At 43.3% G+C, this 20,903-nt stretch overlaps 1 protein-coding gene across 1 annotated transcript in view; it reads right to left on the bottom strand.

The window, feature by feature from the left end:
• Window positions 1-20,903, bottom strand: part of Glg1 (golgi glycoprotein 1) — a 101,345-nt gene that overhangs the window by 5,617 nt on the left and 74,825 nt on the right. The window contains exons 11-25 of the mRNA XM_052166095.1: window positions 20,484-20,637; window positions 18,808-18,945; window positions 16,007-16,093; window positions 14,991-15,053; window positions 14,165-14,278; window positions 12,869-12,957; window positions 11,223-11,340; window positions 10,319-10,411; window positions 7,082-7,219; window positions 5,110-5,233; window positions 3,905-4,047; window positions 3,633-3,734; window positions 2,398-2,505; window positions 1,281-1,401; window positions 470-576 (exon numbers count right to left, since the gene is read on the bottom strand). Of these exons, the coding sequence (XP_052022055.1) occupies window positions 470-576; window positions 1,281-1,401; window positions 2,398-2,505; window positions 3,633-3,734; window positions 3,905-4,047; window positions 5,110-5,233; window positions 7,082-7,219; window positions 10,319-10,411; window positions 11,223-11,340; window positions 12,869-12,957; window positions 14,165-14,278; window positions 14,991-15,053; window positions 16,007-16,093; window positions 18,808-18,945; window positions 20,484-20,637 (1,699 nt within the window). The remainder of the gene's footprint in view (window positions 1-469; window positions 577-1,280; window positions 1,402-2,397; window positions 2,506-3,632; window positions 3,735-3,904; window positions 4,048-5,109; window positions 5,234-7,081; window positions 7,220-10,318; window positions 10,412-11,222; window positions 11,341-12,868; window positions 12,958-14,164; window positions 14,279-14,990; window positions 15,054-16,006; window positions 16,094-18,807; window positions 18,946-20,483; window positions 20,638-20,903) is intronic.

The following is a 20,903-nucleotide window of genomic DNA, read 5'->3' as shown; positions in this document are numbered from 1 at the left end:
CACAACAAGCAGTGAGTGACTCTGAAGTCACTCAGCCACAACCTGAGGAGCTGAAAGGAGAGGAAGACGACTTAGTGTCTGCTGTTCCACCCATCCTGGGGCTTCACAGTATCTTCTTTGAGGAGAAGTGACAGTCATGGTAAGTGATAACCTTTCAGTTTTGGGGTCTGGGAAACTGAGATAATGCTGTGTAGACGTAGTCTGAAGTGAGGGAGATGGTATTTCAGGGTTCATAACCAGTCCAGATTTAGAAACAATAACTTTGTTTTTCTTTTGACACAGGGTCTCTCTACACAGGCCTGGCTGGCCTGGAACTCACAGACATGGACCTGTTCACCACCATGCCTGGCCTGATTTTTGGAATATATCTACTACTCAATTTGTAGCTAAGATAACACCAATGACATATGCCACAGAGATAAAAACTGGCAGAAGAGACTTCCATGTCAGAAGCTCTCTTGGGCTTTACCTTGGCTGCGTAACTCCACATTTCAATCCGGTCATTCAGGCGCTTTTTGCACTCTGGCTGCAACCTCACTCGCTTATCTTCCAAGGCCTCCATCAAGCATGACATCTCTGTGGAAGCAAATGAGTAAGACGTTTGCAACTGCACGGAAAGAAGTCTATAAAGTCTGGGAGGAGCCGCCCAAGCATTGGAGAACGCAGCTCTTTGGGACTAACAGTCAAACTCTTTCTAGAAACCATTATCAAGATTTTACTGGGGAGCTGTGTCGGCTGCACAAGATACCTCCTATTTTCTTTGGGAGTCCCTGGCTCAGAAACAAGCTGTGTGTCACCTGGTTCCTGATGCTGAGACGCTGCCACAGTGCCCTTTAAGGGCCCTGGGATGCTCAGGGTGGGAAGGGGGAAGAGGATATGATGGTGATTGAACTTTTTTTGAAGACAGAATATCTCTATGTAGCGCTGGCTTTTCAGGATCTCTCTATATAGACCAGGCTGCCCTTGAACTCAAAGAGATCTGCCTTTCTCTGCCTCTAAGTGCTGGGATTAAAGGTGTGCACCACTATGCCTAGCTGAATCTGCATTATTGATTCTCTAATAAATCACTCAAGTTTATTTTTTCATGAAACCTCTGGCTCTGGTCAGTTCAATCCTGCACAATTCTTCCCAAACTCATGGCCACCAAAGCCTAGCTTTACCATCAAGCACACAGACAGAGATGGTGTAAATGACTGGATACTGCAACTGGTAACTCAAAGGTAGCTTTTGTTCCTCCCAAGAAAGTTCAGACAGAGACAGACTGAACAAACATTACTCACGACGCCCGCGGCCAGGGGTGATGGCTGCACAGTGGTGTTTAATGTCCAAGGCACATGCTGTGTGAAGAACTGGGTCCACAAAGATGTCTGCTTTGCTTTCCTTCAACATGTTTAACACTTCCTAAAAAGGGAAGTTCATTGTGGAGAGAGCTTTGTAGAAGAAATGTATCCAATCTGCTGTTTTTAATACTCTATAGAACATGCAAACAAACTAGCCAAAGAGTGAAGGTGACCGAGAAACTCCACCTTCTGGGACAGGAGGGTGGCAATGTGACTGAATGTGCGCAGGGTGTAGACGTTTGGCATCTAAGTTAATTTGTTCACTACCTCTGAGGAACCCAGGACAGCATGCGCAGACTGGATAATCAAGCAGAGTTCTTGGCACTCTGGCATGTCACATTATTTTAAGGTACATATATGTTAGTATTTTATTGTTATAATAGTTATTCTTTTACTTTTGAAAACCTGGACAATGTGAAACTCAAATATTAGATTAAGAATTTTAATATACAGCCTATAAGTTTTACTTTTGAGTTCTATTTTTCAGTCAAGAGGCTGGAGACAAGGCTCAGTGGCTAAGAGCACCTGTTGCTCCCCCAGAGGACCTGAGTTTGGTTCCTCGCACCTACAGCATCCAAAATCTCTGGCTTCCTTGGGCACCAGGGACTATGTGCACATATGCACATGCAGATTAACACATACACATAACTTTAAAAATGGCTTAACTACTCAATCAAATATGTGTATATTTTACAAAGGCTGTGTTGAATGTGTTTGAGTCCACATTTTGAAGAAAGGTAGGAGCCGGCTGTGGTAGTGAAAGCCTTTAGTCCCAACACCTGGGAGGCTGAGGCAGGTGGATCTCTGAGTTTGAGGCCAGCCTGCTCTAAAGAGTGTATTCCAAGTCAGTCAGGGATACACAGAGAAAGCCTTGTCTCATTAAAAAAAAAAAAAAGTATTTTAATATAAAATATAAGCCTTCCTATCCAGCATTCTTTTTCCAAACAAAACTACGGTTCTTGACCATTATTCTATGTCTCTCTTCCAATAAATAACGTAATAGAATCAAAAGGAAAAGAGAAAAGGAGGCAGGAGGAGGCACAACGAGGGTGGCTACCTTTTTACACAGCTCTGTCTTGATCTTGAGCAGGTTGACCTTCAGGCACTCTTCTACTTGGCCTGTTTGCTCCTGGGCTGCTGCTTCTTCAGCACATAGATTGGCAATCTACTCAGGAAACAAGAAGACAGGGCTATGCTAATGAGAAATAACGGGCTTACAGAGAAGACTGGCCCTGTCAACCAGCCCTGAAACCGTGATGCTTGTCGCCGACTCTGAATGGCCTGCTTCTCAGGGACAGCTGAGAGACCATGCCACTGTCTTTAGAAACCCGGGCCTCAGCTGGGTGGTGGTGGCGCACGCCTTTAATCTTAGCACTTGGGAGGCAGAGGCAGGTGGATTTCTGAGTTCGAGGCCAGCCTGGTCTACAGAGTGAGTTCCAGGACAGCCAGGGCTACACAGAGAAACTCTGTCTCGAAAAAACCAAATCCAAAAAACCAAACAAAAAAAGAGCTTCGGAGTGGACTGTGCCCTCCCTGCACCTGCACTTGCACCTGATGCCGGACACCCAAATTCTGTTCTCCTTTCAAGGTTCAGTGTCAATTCTGAAAATGAGTCACATTTTCCTCTGTGATTCCACAGAAGAAAGGTCAACTTGACATGTGTTGCATGTGACATGAACTCATGGACTTGCCACACATGATCTTCAGAAAGGAGAGTAAACCATTTTCCTTAGCTAGCTTTAAGAGCAATCTAAACAGGGTTCCTTGGATGGCCTTTTCTAGCTGAGTAGACCAATTATTTCCAAGGACAGGCACTTAGAGGCATTAGGAGAGCACTCCTATTTTTCTTGAGTGGTTCCAGACTAATGGCTATCCAGAATAATCAGGGAGGATCACAGTACATGGAAAAGTACTTATAAAACAATATTCTTGCTGGGCAGTGATGGCACACGCCTTTAATCCCAGTACTTGGGAGGCAGAGGCAGGCAGATTTCTGAGTTTGAGGCCAGCCTGGTCTACAGAGTGAGTGCCAGGACAGCCAGGGCTACACAGAGAAACCCTGTCTTGGAGAAAAAAAAAAAAAAGAATATTCTTATCCAATAAGACAGAACGTGAAAGCAGTACTGTAGTGTAACAAACTAATGCCAAGTTTGGTTCAGTGTTATGTAGAACCTGGAAGTCTTACCTATAAGACAGTCTGTGAGTACCCCATGTTAGGAAGGAAGTACGGTACAGAACTTACTCCTGCCACCTCTTTGGGGAAGCCTTCCTTTGCAGCCATCCATAGCCTACCTCATCTGAGCAGTGCAGCTGGAGCTGAGGGTCCAGGCGGTAATCTAGAGCAGACTCCTGGATGATGATACGTATCTGGTCCTCACAGTCTGAAGACAGGCGCTAGGGATGACAGAGGGAGACCAAATCAGTGCTTCAGAGAGCATCAGATTTTTATCTGAGTGCTCACACCTCAGCTTGAGGAAGGCATATATATGACAACAGGAGTGTGCTAGTGATGTCCGTGGAGAAAATGCTCATCAAGACAGCTCTATAGAGCCTGGCCAGCATACCTGGTCAGCATATCTCAGCTTGAGGCATGAGATAACTTGGCCCTCAAGCTCCGAATCATCCTTGGCCTTGGTCAGGATACCATGACAGAATTTAGGAATGTCAGCTTTACAGGCCTTCCTTAGCACGGGATTTAAGCGGTAATCTAGAGTAAAAACATGTCAATATATGATAAAATGGTTCACCTGCAAATTTTCACAAATTTTTGGAAATTCATCTTTCAAAGGAGGCATATTAGTTGGGGTGCAATTAGCTCGGGTGCATATTAGCAAAGAGGGTGTGGTGGTGGTGGTGGTGCAAGCCTTTAATCCCAGCACTTGGGAGGCAGAGGCAATTGGATCTCTGTGAGTCTGAGCTAGTCTGGTCTACAGTGTGAGTTCCAAGACAGCCAGAGTTACAGAGAAACCTTGTCTCAAAAGATCAAAAGAGGTGTGGGGGTGGGGGTCGTGGTGGCATAATTTGTCAAAAGTCACGAATATAAATACCAATTTGTTAAGTTAATTAACAGCAGTTAAGATATCATGCCAGGATTGCTGCTGTTTTTAGAGGAAGGCTGGCCTTCACTGCAGTTCAAGGATTAGATCCCTTCAGAGAGGGGAAGCATAGCGACAGGCCTGCTAGCCACAGTGTTGTGAGACATGAACTTCACAATCCTCCTGCCTCAGCCTTTCCTGTGCTGGGATTAAATGTGTATGCTACCACACCTATTTTCACCAACACTGTAGTCAGCTCAAGGGCACTCAGCTGGTTTTCAGGGGCCCTTCACCTCTTCAGCAGCTCCGCAGGGATTTGTGGTCCAATATTTAAAAACAAATAAAATAATTTGGACAGTAGAAGCCTTGTCCACAATAGATAATTTTGAAAGAAATATCTAACACTTTTCATCCACTAAGGTACAAGGTTTCTAGGCAAGAGCTGAAACTTTCTAACTGTGCTCATGACTAACTGTGCTCATGACTAACTGTGCTCATGAAATCTGAAATTCTAGAAATCTCCAGAGTTACTTTCCTAGGGACTCTAATGCTGATTTATTTACTATGTTTTTTAAGTCAGTTGTTCAGACTTTCAGCCCCTTTCCCTTGACCTTCATTCTCTTTTTCTGGAAAGCCTATGAGGGAGGAGAGTACACGACTCAGATAACAACATGTCTGCCAGTTCTCCTTGGGATGCGCTCAACAGGAGCAAGGGAGCTGGGCCAAGATGGTACCTGTGTTCTGGGTGATCTGACGCTTGGTTATCATCTGCTTGCATTTGGGGTCCATCAATTCACTGTTCTTATTTTGCTTTAAACACTGCAACATAGTTTTAGAATCTGCTTCTGGACAGAACCGCTGCAAAGAAAATAAAATTGTATGAAAATGGCTATCTTAAACTGACAACTAACTAATCTACCTATGATTGCATTTCAAGTTGCCAGGGAGATCACAGAAGCACAAGGCAAAGGCACCACTTGACAAAGCGAGGAACAGCGAAGCATCAGTATGGAGCCAGCCCCAGGCCCCTCTTTACTTTTTACCTCCTGCATTTCTCACACTTCTCTCTGCCAACACTGGACATCAACCAAACAGGATGTAAATTCTGCATGGGTGTGGCTCCTATTACTATGGCTATGTTATAGCATAGGCTGCTTCACAGGTGTAATTACGTGGTGAATATGAAGAGAATAGTCGTCCTGTCCTCAGGCCATACCTACCCAACCACAGTGGAATAACTACTAACCATTGTGGACAGTGGTTTGGGGTAAGGGTACGTGTGGTTTACCTTAAGTGTTGCAACTGTAATCCAAATGTGAGGTTAGTCCCTGTACACTCACTGCTCTCCTTCAATCAGAGCTCAGTCTGGGGCTGGTAATGAACCCCACCTTTACTTGTCAGTCTACATGTCTTGTCTTCTCACGGCAACTCAAACTCTGCTTAGGACTCTTCTTTCACCACGAGGTCTTCCTTGCTTGTTTTAGTGTTTGTGTTTTTCCTCTCCCCCTTCCTCTTTCTTTGATATGTGCATGTACACACATACACACACAAATAAATAAACATTAAATTCCCACAGACAGTTATTGATAGAATCAGGTATTTTAAAAGAAATGAGGAATTTTATTAATGTTTCTTTGCACTTCCTTAATTTTAATTTCTTTGTATATATAGGCACATTAAGAAAGTTCACTGGACAGGCTGTAGAGATGACTCTGTGGTTAAGAGCACTGATTGCTCTTCCAGAGGTCCTAAGTTCAATTCCTAGCAACCACATGGTGGCTCACAACCATATGGTGCCCTCTTCTGGTGTGTCTGAAGAAAACAATGGTGAATTTATATACATAAAATAAATAAATCAAGCCGGGCGGTGATGGCGCACGCCTGTAATCCCAGCACTCCGAGAGGCAGAGGCAGGAGGATTTCTGAGTTTGAGGCTACCCTGATCTACAGAGTGAGCTCCAGGACAGCCAGGGCTATACAGAGAAACCCTGCCTCGGAAAAAAAAAATCCAAAAAATCCAATAAATAAATGAATAAATAAATTTAAAAGATCTAAACCAATAATCAGTCACGGTGGATTATTTGAAGCAAATGGATATGAAGACTACCTGTACACTTTGCAGGTTAGAGATGGCTAGTAGAGAAGGGCATTCGCTGTTTTTATAGAGGATCTGGATTCAGCTCACTGCCCCCATGTGACTTACAGAGACCTGCAACTTTAATTCTAGGAAACCCAATGCCCTCTCTGGTCTCAGTGGGCCCCAGGCACATATATGGTATCCATTCATACATGCAGGCAAAAGACTTATACATATAAAATAAAATGTAAAATCTTGAACAGAAAGCAACATCTGAAGAGTTAGGGATCTGATCTGAAGAAAACACTGGATTGTGGCTTTCTCAGCCCAGCTACCCTGGCAACCTATTTAACTGTGCTTTGTTCAAAGCCAAGCTAGTTAGCTCAGTTCTGTGATTTTTTCAACAGGAACAGCATTTATGTTGCTTTGAGGGCTAATGGACACTCTACCTGTTCCACCCCCAGAGATTCTGGGGCTCAGGAACGCACAAGTTGGCAGGTGAAGACAATGCTATCGGACTGCAGACCACAGCCGAGGGCATCACCATGTTGGCTGTGTTTAATGCAACACAACAGAAAGGGTCACAGGGTCACACTATTATTGCCACTTAGGTCACCCACGGTCTTTACCTTAATCATCTGCTTGCAGACGCGCATGAGAGTATAGTCTAGCTCTGGGTCCATCATCTCTGTCTCCTGCAGCTTAAATACTTTCTGGTGGCAACGGGTACTCAGCTGCTTCTTGTTTTCTTTTAGACATTCAATAATCTATAATGGAAGAGTTACGTTACTACTGAGTTAGAAAACAGATCAGAAATTCACAGTTCATCTACTAACTAGCAGTTATGTATAACGCAGGAGTTATGTTGAATTAGGAAGTGTATCAGGTTGAAAGTCATCTATTATGACAAACTCAGCTCAGTGCAGGACACTGCACTGTTTTTCTAACCCAGGATCTTTTGTTTCTAATCCAAGCAATAGGACTAAGGATTTTCTTAATGAGAATTATACTCATGAATTTATATAGCCCTAGGGCCAACAGTGAACCAGATGACAAAAATTCAGTGTGATTAGCAGGCTATACTGAATCTAAAAGGGAATTCATTTAGGTTTTCTGATCTCTTCTGCCTTCCTGAGTCATTCCTTGTAAGGATTCCTCATGGAGCACACATTTGACTATTCTGACTAGAGAGCAAGTATAAAGTCTAGAAATTTGATTAAACTCAACATATACTTGTTAAGAATAATGTTAGATGCTAAGTGTAAATTGTGCCCAATCCTGTATGGCAAATACCATCTTTGAGGCAAACTATGACGAGCTGTGACAGCAAAGGTGAAGTGGCACTCTAAAGAGCTCAAAGGATGGATTGTAAGGTAAGTATATACTGAAATAGTCTCCTTATTATACCAAATGATTGGTGAGACATTAACCAAGGAAAGCAGATGGGAAGCAGTACCAAGTCAGGGCACGCAGTGACAACACTTCTCTCAAGTACTGTAGGCACAACCAGAAACCATCAACTAGTTAACACACACTGACACCTTAAGACATGATACATGAACCAAGAACTCAAACCCAAGAGGAAAAGGTAATAGACCACTCAAAACAATGAATAAATAAAAATACAAAAACACATGTAATGTCCTAGGAGCAATATAAAAGAAAATGACAAACAAGAATCTAGAATACATAGTTATAAAAAGAAGCAAGCAGAGATTTAAGAACTGAAAAAGCCCAATAGTACTGTTTAAAGAATGAGAGAATTGGGCTGGAGAGATCGCTCAGTGGTTAAGAGCACTGACTGTTCTTCCAAAAGATCCTGAGTTCAATTCCCAGCAACCACATTGTGGTTCACAAATATCTGTAATGGGATCTGATGTCCTCTTCTAGTGTCTGAAGACAACTACAGTGTACTCATAATAAATATTTTTTTTAAAAAAAGAAAGAGAAAACTGTCTAGTGGCAGTGGCACAGGTTTTTAATCCCAATGCCAGGAAGGCAGAGACAAAGATTGGATTTCTGTAAAGCCAAGGCCAACTTGGTCTAAACATGGAGTACCATGACAGCCTAGGTTACACAGAAAAACCCTGTCTTAAAAAGCAAAAGTCAGCCGAACAGTGGTGGTGCACGCATTTAATCCCAGCACTTGGGAGGCAGAGACAGGCAGATTTCTGAGTTTGAGGCCAGCCTGGTCTACAGAATGAGTTCCAGGACAGCCAGGGCTATACAGAGAAACCCTGTCTTGAAAAACAAAAACAAAAACAAAAAACAAAAAACAAAAAAAGCAAAAGCCAGGGGCTGGAGAGATGGCTCAGAGGTTAAGCGCACTGAATGCTTTTCCAAAGGTCCTGAGTTCAATTCCCAGCAATGGTGGCTCACAACCATCTATAATGAGATCTGATATCCTCTTCTGGTGTGTCTGAAGACAGCAACTGTGCACTCAAATAAATAAAATAAATAAATCTTTTAAAAAAGCAAAAGCCAGAGGGGGTTGGGGGAGGAGACAGGTTAAGGGGGAGAGGGAGAGGGAGAGGGAGAGAAAGAGAGAGAGAGAGAGGAAGAGAAGGGGACAGGAGGGAAGGAGAGGGAAGAACTGAAGAATAATTATTAAGCTAGGTAACGAACAATTATTGCCTGGATAAGCTGAGCCATTACCTCAAATGCAAAGTAAAGACAAGACTGGAAACCATTAAGAAAAAAATGAAAAAGGTCACTAGGGGGAGACCTGGGTGCACCACCTGCCCACAGGAATTCCAGCAGGAAGGAAACGCAAAGCTGTATCTGAAAGAACGGCAGTCAGAAGAAGGATCTGCTCTGACAAGCGCCCACCATGTTAGAGAACAGGTGCTGCCTGGTCTCATTTCCACAGAAATTATAGCTCATCAAACAGGAAACTCAAACATAACAGAAAAACTAAGTACAATATCTCAGACTTCGCACTGGCAAACAAAGACAAAAGACAGGGAAGAAAGCATCTCAGAGGCTAAAGAACCTAGCTTGGGCCTTGACAGATGAATAAGCAGACATTTTTTAAAAAATGAAAACCTGAAGTTTGAACTCTGGTGATTCCGGGATTTGCTTCTGTGTTATTTGAAAAAGCTCATGGGTGATTTTACTTGATGTCTAATAAAGATTCTCCTGCAGTGCCAAGCAAGGTGGCTTAAGCCAGGTGGCCTGGCAGTTGAAGACCACCCACCCTAAGCTACCCAGGGAGTTTGAGGCTAACTGGGTAACATGATATCTTGTCCTAAAAATCAAACACACAAAGATTTCTGTGTGAGACGCTATCAGGAAAGAACATATAGATCATGGGTAGGCAGTGAGAAAGCTAACTAAAGAAGTCAATACGATCAAGGTCTATCACATGCACATATATAAAAGGTCTATCACATGCACATATATAAATGGTCTATCACATGCACATATATAAATGGTCTATCACATGCACATATATAAAAGGTCTATCACATGCACATATATAAATGGTCTATCACATGCACATATATAAAGTGTCTATCACATGCAAATATATAAGAACGCCAGAAAACACTTATTTTGAACAGGTAACATCTTCTAATTACAAAAGGGAAGAAAGGAGCAGGGATGGAGCTCAGTAGGAATGCGAACCCAGCACTCATGAGGCCCTGGCTGGATGTCAATGCGGAGTTACTGCGGAAGCTGTATGGAGGAACACCTAAGAACACCAGGAGCTTACTAGGCAGGAGGCAGAGTGCATGCAGAGGAGTAGCAGGGGCGAAACTGGACAAGGCACTCTGGGACAGCCCAAGGGAACAATGAAAGAGGAACTGTGAGGAGCTGGGGGCTGAGAGGGTGCCCCGTTTGAGATCTGTAATTAAATACATCACCTGAGCATTTCCATATTGCACTGTAGAACAGTAGTTCTTGATGTCACTCTTGCAGGCTTCATACAGATCTGGTTCCAAACGGATGTCCTCCGTCTACATGAGAAGGAGCCCGAGAGAAATGAGAGGATTTTAAGCTGGAGATATCAATATTTTTTGAAGGCTTACTTTCATTATTCTGGGTGCTGAGAACTGACCTCGGGTCAGTTTGGAAGAGCAATAAGTGCTTAACCACTAAGCCACCTCTCTAGTCCCATGAAGATGTCAAATTGTTAGACTTGTTTGTTGACTAATAGCTTCTATAGGTGACTGCGCACTAAGTGTCACATGGTAAAACTTCCTTTCGACTATGTCTCATGCTTCACAACGGTAGCTGAAGTTGACCCCGCATCCTACCCTCCCCCTCCTCAGTTGTTTCAAATGGGCCACTTGTGCAGCAGCCATAGCTCCCATGCTGACACACTTAGATTTAAGGGAGAGGATTTTATTTCAAGATGAAGGGAGATTGCCCTTTTCCTCCCTTCTTGTTGGAGATGAGAAGTGAAGTAGATATCCCTGTGGCCCCTGGCAGCCACCCTGCAGCCAGAGGATCAGTCTTAGGATGAAAGTGCGGCCAAAGACAGCTGAGCGCACAGGAAAGACTCCCCGTCCTTGATGACAGCACTGATTCTGTGACTACAGTGACCGAGCTGAGAGTCTGTACTAGTTTGGCTTCTCATGTCGTGTGGTAAAAAAATGTTCTATCTTTTAAAACCAAACTCAAAACAGTAAAGGAGCTAATGTCACATGGAAAGATTTCCAACTGTTACTATATGACTTCTGCTTCACAATGGTAGCAGAAACCATCTCCCTCTTCCTGTCCTCTGCAGCTGACTAACACTAGTACTGTGGTTTCTGGAGACATTACCATCTCCAGCTCCTCCACTCGAAGCTGCTTGCGGCACTTGAGTGACACCCGGTGCTCCTTGGCTTCCTGCAGAGTGTCATTGCGCACTGTGGTGCTCAGGCAGATCACGACGTCCACCCTGCCAGGAAGGAGAAGGTGTTAGACTGTCTGTAATGGGGTGAATGTCCAAGCACCAGTGAGCCGGGGCCACACTGTTTACTCAGAGTTCATTCATAAACATATATAGCTGTGTTTTTGCATGTCTTTCTTGCAAGTCTTGCTGTTGTCCCCCTTACTAATAATAGTTCAAAAAGACAAGACCCTGGATATGGCAAATAAACACAATCACGCCCTTTGATTGAAAAGGTGACGTTCTAAATATGAAAGGGGAAAGAGTATGCTGAAATTGTTATGGATATAGCCATAGATGTTATATCTACATTCGTATAACTTTTTCTTTGAGACAGTATAACCTTGGCTATCTTGGAATACCCTATATAGACCAGGCTGGCCTTGAGCTCAGAGATCTACCTACCTCTTCTGCCTGAGTGCTGGGATTAAAGGCACGTGCCACCACCTCCCATCTCTATATTCATAAAACTATATAGAGTATATTGTTTTAATTTTTCTTAAAACAACAACCATGATAGCAACAACAACAACAACAACAACAACAACAACAACCAGGGTCTCACAATGTATCCCAGAATGGCCTGGACCTCATATTCATCTTATTCCATCTCCTGAGTTCTAAGATTAGAGATATGTGCCACCCATAATTAGTACCATGTGTCCATATAATTAATACCTTTTATTTTCCTACTGTGGCTAATTTATATGTTAAACTTTGTCATAGGTATGCAAGTACAGGAAAGGGCTTATACAGTGGTTGGTACTATCTGCAGTCTTAAGCACTCGCTGTGACTTTAGAACATGGTCCCACTGCACCTTCAGAAATCAGGTAGTAGCCTGGATGATGACTACAGTTCTGACTGGAACAGAGGTCACACAGAGCATATGTGATAGGACAATCCAATACTTACTTATTAAGAACACTGTAACCATAGTAAGAATGGTGCTCTTAACATTCATATGCTGTGAAACATTCACTGAAGTTACATGGGGTGGGTGGGTGGGGGAGTCATGAACTTGTTCAAAATGGGAACCTGATTACAAAAGAGAAAATATGTCCAAGCAACATGGTTTTCCATCCCCTTACAACGTGCAAGATTTGGGCAGCTGTGCTGTCAAAGCTTATCAGTTTCCTCATTAAGAACTCGTTCCCAAGCAAGTCAAGCTCCGCTTTAGAGAGGCCTGTACTGCTTCTCTACAGAGATGACACACTGGGGTGACCCTGGGAAAAGACTGTTTCAGCAATTTCCTTTTCCAGGTGCTCCCTACACCTGGCTCAGATAGGCGGACTGAACCTAGAAAAAAACCAAGAATATTCCCATACTCCAGGAACTTTTCTTTTGAGAACATCTGTGGTCATGGACAAGTGTGGCTGTAGGCAGCTGGGACCATGGTCTGGCAGACAATGTCTGGCAGATAGTTTGGTTAGATTACCAAGAAAGACACAGGAGGCCTCTGGGCCTCACACCCTATATACTCATTCACCAGCCGAGGGAGGCTGGGGAAGCAGAACAAATCAATTAAAAGATACATACTTCTTTTTTATGTTGGGGCAAAGTTTTAACACATCCTCCTTGCAGGCCATTTTGAACTTGTAAGAGAATCGAAAATCCTTCATCTGTACCTGAAAGATGAGAAAGAAAACCAGCTTGGTGGCAAGTTACCATTAAGAACAATGAGTGACATTTCAGCCAAACGACAATCACAGGCTGAGGATATAACTGGCTAGCATGCACAACACTGGCACTACATAAAATACATGCCCTCGACACAAGCACTTGGGATACAGCAAGGGAAAATTAGGGGTTCAAGGTCATCTGTGGCTTTATAGCAGGTTTAAGGCTGGTCATGAGACCTTTCACAGTCTGCTGAGATCTCATGTCCCCCCTGTGATAGCACACTGGTCTTTGTGTACTTCAAATCACACATCTGAGCTCACTATGTGGACAATGTCCCTCTGGTATAAACATAATTCATGCTGCTCTCTGGCAGGGTTCCATCTTAGTGTGTCCTCCTGCAGTCCCTTCATTCCACACCCCTGCTCTGGCTTTGCTGCCTTTCTTGGGCCAGCCCTGCCCATGCGGCTACGATACATACCATACCTGCTCTGGAAGCTTTATAGCAACTAGATATTCCAGCAGGGCAAGAGAGTCATTAACATAATGGAATGCAAGCATATGGGTTACTGGCTCTGAGAAACAGTTAATAACCTCAGCTGACTGACAAATCATCCTCTCTGAACAAAGTGCTAGCTATATCCAACTTCCTTAACTTCTTATTACCAAGAGTGTAGCCCAACCATATCATTCAAATGGTAAATCTGAGTTGAATGATTTAAAAAGAAAAAAAAAGTCAGATTTGCTGTGTAGGGATTTAATACTGTGGAAAACTGCTTCTAAGATGAGACCCTGGGTTTAATCCCCAGCACATAATGGGAGGAGGGGGGAGGAGTGGGGAGGAAGAAGGAGAGGGAAAAGGGGAAGGGGGAAGGGGAGGGAGAGGGACACAGAGGGAGCGGGGGAGGGAGAGGGAGAGAGAGAAGGAACAGTAGAAGAGAGGAGTCAGGGTCCAGTGTATTGATGTACGGACCCCAGTGATATAAGGATCACTTAGTGTGAGCATCACAGCCAAAGCAGGAGCTGCTGGCCCTCTTGACTCTATCCCTCTGTAATGAATGTTTCCTAGAACAAGGTCTCATTTCACTACATTCTAAGCTGTTGAGAAAAGTCCGCTTGTTGAGAAATGGGGGTGGGGGTGGGATGGGGGTGGGGGAGAGTAGAGCTATCCCCCAGTCAGTCAGCACAGGCGGCTGTGGCAGGGCGGGCACTGACCAGCTGGAAGTGGGTGACGCCAATGGCGCACTTCTCGTTCATGTCCTTCTGGTGCTTGTTCTGGATCAGGCACTCCATCAGGTCCCCAGAATCAATCTGATTGTCTGCCACATCCTGGGAAGAGAGCACACACTTACACTCTGCGTGTCACAATCAACAATACAGTCTATAGTGTCATCCATGGAAATGTGAATAGGAATGACACTCCAAGTCTTCAAATAAAGATATGTCATAAATTCTTAAAAAACAAGCCTGAGAAAGCAGGAAAGATAGCAATTCAGCAGAATAAGATTCATGAAGCAAGAACACCTGCTGTGAGGACTATCACTATTTCCTTGTATAATGCCAGCAGCGGCTTTAGGGATGATTCCTATCTGACAGATCTTAAAGGTTACTAAATGTACTTCCCTCCTACAATCTAGGAAAGAGTGAGTAAGAAACAAGGTAAGTGAGTCCCTCAGCACCAAGGCGTAATGGACAGTTACTAGTCACTGCCATTGCTAGCAGCTCCCGAGAAGCAACTCAGTCCCACCCTGGAGTTTCCCTCTTGTGTCTTTTCTTGTACAGTCATCTCATCCACTGCTGCCAGTCACACCCTGCTCTACTATAGAACGCTAGCAACTACTGGAATTAAGTGCTACAAGCAAGCAAGGTTCCCAGATGTTGGCTTCTCCCTCGATTGTGTTTATAGTTCAAATTTTACTTGCTATAAAGCTGGTTATCATTCAACAGTAATGCATGCTGAAGACGGAGATAAACTCTTGGGGCCCAAAGTTCCATTGAATTAGGTTCTGTAGTAACCCTTGTTCCTATAGAGATCACTTACATGGCAAAAGTTCTGAATTATAGGCTCACAGGCTCTCATCAGCAAAGCTTCTATTTGTATATCCTGTAGAAGATAAAATAGATGAATTACTCTGCTGCAAAGGCCAGGGATGGAGGCGGAGGCTATAGGTGCCTGTGTGTGCCCTATCTTCACTATGTAGCTGCAGTTAGAACTCAGAGATCCACTTCCTCTGCCTGAGTGCTGGCATTAAAGTGCCTGGCAGGGAGACCCTTCATCAACTTGAACAAATGAAGGGGCAGATTTAAGAACAGGGAGATGAGCTCCTTGGCAATAATATTAGAGCATGCAAGTTCTCTATAGAGTTTTTATGATGCCTTTATTTCTGAACAGTATTGTCTATACTTATTGGACTTTATAATCTCATGTTTTATATTTTTTCAGGTTTCAGGGTATAACAGGGATAAACATGTGTTCAATCTTTCATGTGTAACTGGAAGTCCCAAGACTTTATTAAGCATAGAAATAGTACCAAATGGCCTCACTAAAAGAGCTTCAGATTAAAGAGACTATGGCTCCTTAGATTGCTTTTAAATGTGATTCAAACCTGAAGTGCACGAGCCATCTCTCAAGTGAGAAAAGCTCTAATAAATGATAACTTTGAAAAAAAATACCAAAGAGCAAACTCTATTGATAGTTATACTTCTGGAGCTGTCATAGAAGGGTCAGGCCTTAGCACAATGGACGACTACTTTCTTCTTCTTCTCCTCTTCCTTCTTCTATTTCCCCCCCCCCCTCCTCGTCCTCCTCGTCCTCATCCTCGTCCTCCTCCTCCTCCTCCTCCTCTGTTTTGTTCTTTTGTTTTGGGACAAAGTTTCTCTGTGACAATTCTGGCTGTCCTAGAGCTTGTAGGCTAGCCTCAAACTCACAGAGATCCACCTGCCTCTGCCTCCTCAGTGCTGGGATTAAATTGCCAAGATAGCCTGTTCTCTCAAGAGTACGGGAACAGAGCTAAGCAATGCTGGGTGCTCTCCTCGAGGGGGCCGCTCACTGCTTACCTCAGACTCCAGCTCCGTGAGGTTTCCCACTATGTCTCTGCATTCCACAGCTAAGTCGTCCAGGTGGTCCTGAAGGCATTCAAGCTCCTAAACATGAAAGGCAAGTCCTTCCGTCATGAAATTAACAGGGAGGGGCCTCAGCCTCTCCTTCCTGTGTACTCATCTTCCCTTTAAAACTACCTCACTAAACCAAACACAAAAGCTTCATACGACTAAGATGAAGGTATAACATGCTGCTTGATGGAGCCCAGGGCCACGTGTAACAATAAGTCATGCAAATTCAGAAAGTCAGATTTACAAGCCCAATGGGAACTATTCAGCTGTTTTCAACTATAAACCTCAGCCTATAAGCTTTAGCAGGTTATTTTTTTAAAATTACCTTATGTGTAAGAATGTTTTGCCTGCATATATGTTTATATGCCACGTGTATACGAGTGATGAATGTGATCTTCAACAGTCAATGCCCTTGGAAAGTAATTACGGTGTTTCTTTAAAATGTCCAACCCCAACGTGACAATTTCTCAGTATCTCTGTATGTCACCCAGTAATTAGTGTTGTTTATAGAACCATATGTACAGGCCTATTTATAGAAGCATGGTCTATACTACTTGCAAAGCCCTTAAGTGGCCAGGCCCAGCTCCTGAGGACAGCTAACCACCAGGCCCCACCCTCTTAGAATACAGTCAGGCACCAAATCAGACCATAAAATGATACCAATCCCAAGCCACCCTAGAAAGCTCTACCCTCAGGAAACCTTATAGAAAGCCCATTTCCAGCTCAGGTCCTTCTTGCTTCACTCCTTGGTAGAGGTAGCCACTGCCCTGTGTTTTTCCTGACATAACCTGTGTGATTTTGTGGTATTCCCTGGAGTCCGACTGCTAGGATACTCTACTGAATAAAATTTCATAGCTGGATGTAGTGGCATACACTTTTTTTTTTTGGTTTTTTGGATTTGTTTTTTTCGAGACAGGGTTTCTCTATATAGCCCTGGCTATCCTGGAACTCACTCTGTAGACCAGGCTGGCCTCGAACTCAGAAATCCGCCTGCCTCTGCCTCCTAGAATGCTAGGATTACAGGCGTGCGCCACCCCCGCCCGGCTGTGGCATACACTTTTAATCTCAGTACTCAGGTAAGCAGAGTCAGAAAAATCTCTTTTTGAGGCCAGCCTGGTCTATGAAGTAAGTTCCTGGCCAGCCAGTGCTACCTAATGAAACCACTTCTCAATAAATAAGTTAAAAAATAAATAAGAAAAATTTTCTTGCTGGGCGGTAGTGGCGCACACCTTTAATCCTAGCACTTGGGAGGCAGAGGCAGGCGGATTTCTGAGTTCAAGGCTAGCCTGGTCTACAGAGTGAGTTCCAGGACAGCCAGGGCTACACAGAGAAACCCCGAAGGGGTCTATTATGGTATAAATGAAGCCCAGAGGCCTAAATTCAGTTCTTATTCTAATATTAGGATCTCTCTAAGCAAGCACCTGCTCTTTACTGATTACCTTGCTCCATGATGAAGACATAATGCCTTGCTCATAACTTACACTTGCCCCAAACTAGACACATCTTAGAGACTAGTCACAGAAGGCACTTAAGTACTGAGGCTACTCTTTTCTGGTTTATTCTTTGTGGAAAGGTTATAATGAAATAAATTCTTAGTTAGAATTCATCTTGAATTTTTAGTAAGGAAGCTTTCTTCTCGAGTCTCAATTTGATCAACTAAGTAGAAAAATAACTCCATTTCCATTTATCTTGTAGGGCTGTTTTAGGGCAAGTAAATTATCTACTGGTATATATCAGACACATATGAATACATTATACCTTTCTATCACAAAAGGACTTAATGTAATCTGTAAACTTTAGAAAATAAATTTAAAAAATAGAAAAGAATGAATTAAAAATGAGACACAGAGGGCTGGCGAGATGGCTCAGCAGTGAAGAGCACTGACTGCTCTCCTGAAGGTCCTGAGTTCAAATCCCAGCAACCACGTGGTGACTCACAACCATCTGTAATGAGATCTGATGCCCTCTTCTGGTGTGTCTGAAGACAGCTACAGTGTACTTAGATATAATAATAAATAAATCTTTAGGCCTGAGCGAGCAGGGACTGAGCAAACAAGGTTAACCGGAATGAGCAGAGGTCCTAAATCCAACTCCCAGCAACCACATGAAGGCTCACAACCATCTGTTGTACTCATATTCATAAAATAAGTAAATAAATCTTATAAAAAAAAGAGACACAATGAGGAAAGCAAAGGGAAATCAACTCTAAAAATACAGAAACCATAACATTAAAACATATGAAAAATGTAGTTATTCTTAAATCTAAAAACAAAAACAGGGGCTGGATAGGTGGCTCTGTGGTTAAGAGTACTGCTTGTTCTTTCAGAGGTCCTGAGTTCAATTCCCAGCAACCACAAGGTGGCTCACAACCATCTGTAATGGGTCTGACGGCCTCTTCTGGGGTGTCTGAAGACAGCAATAATGTATTCACATATATAAAAAAAAAAAATCTTTTTTTTTTTTTGAGACAGGGTTTCTCTGTGTAGCCCTGGCTGTCCTGGAACTCACTCTGTAGACCAGGCTGGCCTCAAACTCAGAAATCTGCCTGCCTCTGCTTCCCAAGTGCTGGGATCAATTATTTAGCCACCACTACCTGGCTAAATAAAATCTTTTTTAAAAAGCAAAACAAAAAACTCAGGTGGGTTTCTTCTAGGAAAGAACACTGAAAAGATAACAAATCCCACCAGCAAACACTGAGCTGGCCACCATGGGAACTTTAGGAAAAGCAGGTAGAAGCTGTCACTGACCTGCCCGGTCTCTGTCTTCTCACTGCACCACTTCCCTAGATCTATCAGGCACTTGTCCTGGAGGGCAGGATCCAGTTTAACATCCATGGCACGCTGGTGTAGGATCCTCTGGACTTCAGCACGGCATTCTCGTGAGAGCTACAGAGAAAGGATGAGCAAGAGACTTTAAAGGTAACAGAAATTAATACATGAAGCCCCTAGGAGGAACAAACTAATAACCAGGCCTAGTATCTTACCTTAAACTTTATACCAAATGCTATCTTCTAGGACAAGAGTTAAATGCTTTAGGAAGCTGTTAGAAGGTCAACTCTACAAGTAGTTTGTTCTAAATCAGCATTTTCATTACACTATAGAAGAAGAAACAAATTTCTCAAAGTTGTCTTCTGGCTTCTACATATATACCATAACATACATACCTATGTGTGTGTGTGTGTGTGTGTGTGTGTGTGTGTGTATACAAAATAAAAAATGTAATAAAAGAAATCTAGAGGGCTGGAGAGTTGGCTCAGCGGTTAACTAACTACTCTTGCAGAGATGCTTAGTTCAATTCCCAGCAACCCCAGGGTGGCTCACAACCATCTGGTGTACTGACATATATAAAATAAATCTTAAAATTAATAATAAAAATTTTAAAAAGTTAACATTAGAGATTCAATTCTTTCTTTCTTTACAAGGGAAAGAACTTCCTACTGAGTGACCAACAGATACCAAATACAGGAACATCTGATATGACAGAATAAAAACTGAGCTGGGCAGTTGTAGCTCACAACTTTATTCCCAGCATTCAGGAGGCAGAAGCAAGTGGATCTCTGTGAGTTAGGGGCTAGCCTGGTTTACAAAGCTAGTTCCAGGACATCCAGGGCTACAGAGAGGAGAAATGCTGTCTTGAGAAACACACACACACACACACACACACACACACACACACACACACACACACACACACGGGTGTGGGGGGGAAGCGGAGGGGGAGAGAGAGAGAGAGAACAAAAACATAAAAATTGAGGTCAGGCTATTATAATATGATATTTTCTAACTGTACCTCCCGGGTCTGAATCCTAGACAGTTGGACTAGGCTCAGAAAGGGTATCTATACTCAAGTATATAGAGTAAAAACATGGCTACCATCTGTAACATATGCAGAAAAAAGCATTCAATAAGGTCTTAAAATGAGACATAGCAGCACCTGTGTGGCACCTGAAGACAAGAAGCTCACACAAGTATCTTAAAGAGTAGCAACTGGGGCAGGGATACGCCAAGACGCTTGTATGGAAGCTTCCCCTCCAACCAGTGCATTGCTAGAGAACTCTCATTAATATAAAGCATTTGTGTCTTGCTGCCAAAGGTGTAGAAGCCTAAAGACCCATTTGTGCCCCAGCTAAAAGCTTCTAATGGCTTTTTAAAGCTAAGTAAAGTTAGAACATCAGAATTTAATTGTCCATTTGTAATTTGGATTTTGAAATTTTAAAGAGAAAACCTGGACTGTTTCTCCACACCCTTTGTTTAGAACAAAAGCAAACCAACATGCAGGACAGAAGCTGGAGGGACAACTGCAGCAGTGGCGATGCTCACCGGAGGACTGCATTTCTAGGAGTAGAGCATCCTCCCACTCACCACACACGCTAGCCAGCAGGTAGGAAACATGAGAGTGAGAAGAATCAAGGGTGATGGCATACCCTCCTTCCTTGCTCTTCTGTGCGGTAAGCATGTCTGTACAGGCAGGAAAACACAGCTCCAGGAGGCATAAGTTCACTGGTCTCGTTCCAACCATGGGTATGGCAAAGGCGGGAAGCATCTCCCTGGCATTTTCGGTATAAAACAGGGTCCAACCTAGAAGGTTAAGAGTTAAAGAGAAGCACTTCTTTTTGTATTTCCCTTCTCATACATTCCAAGGGTGTTTGCTGGCTTCCCCCCTCCTCCTTTCAGACAAGGTCCTATGTAATTCAGGCTTTGAAGCTGCTGTGTAGCTAAGCATGAACTCTTGATCCTCCCGTCTCTACTTCCTTTTTTGCTTGTTTGTTTGTTTTGTTTGTTTTGGTTTGGGTTTTTTGAGACAAGGTTTCTCTGTGTAGCCCTGGCTGTCCTGGAACTCACTC

This window comes from Apodemus sylvaticus, chromosome 21 (genome assembly GCF_947179515.1).
Source record: "Apodemus sylvaticus chromosome 21, mApoSyl1.1, whole genome shotgun sequence".
NCBI lineage: Eukaryota > Metazoa > Chordata > Mammalia > Rodentia > Muridae > Apodemus > Apodemus sylvaticus.
This window is presented reverse-complemented; position numbering and strand designations above follow the sequence as displayed.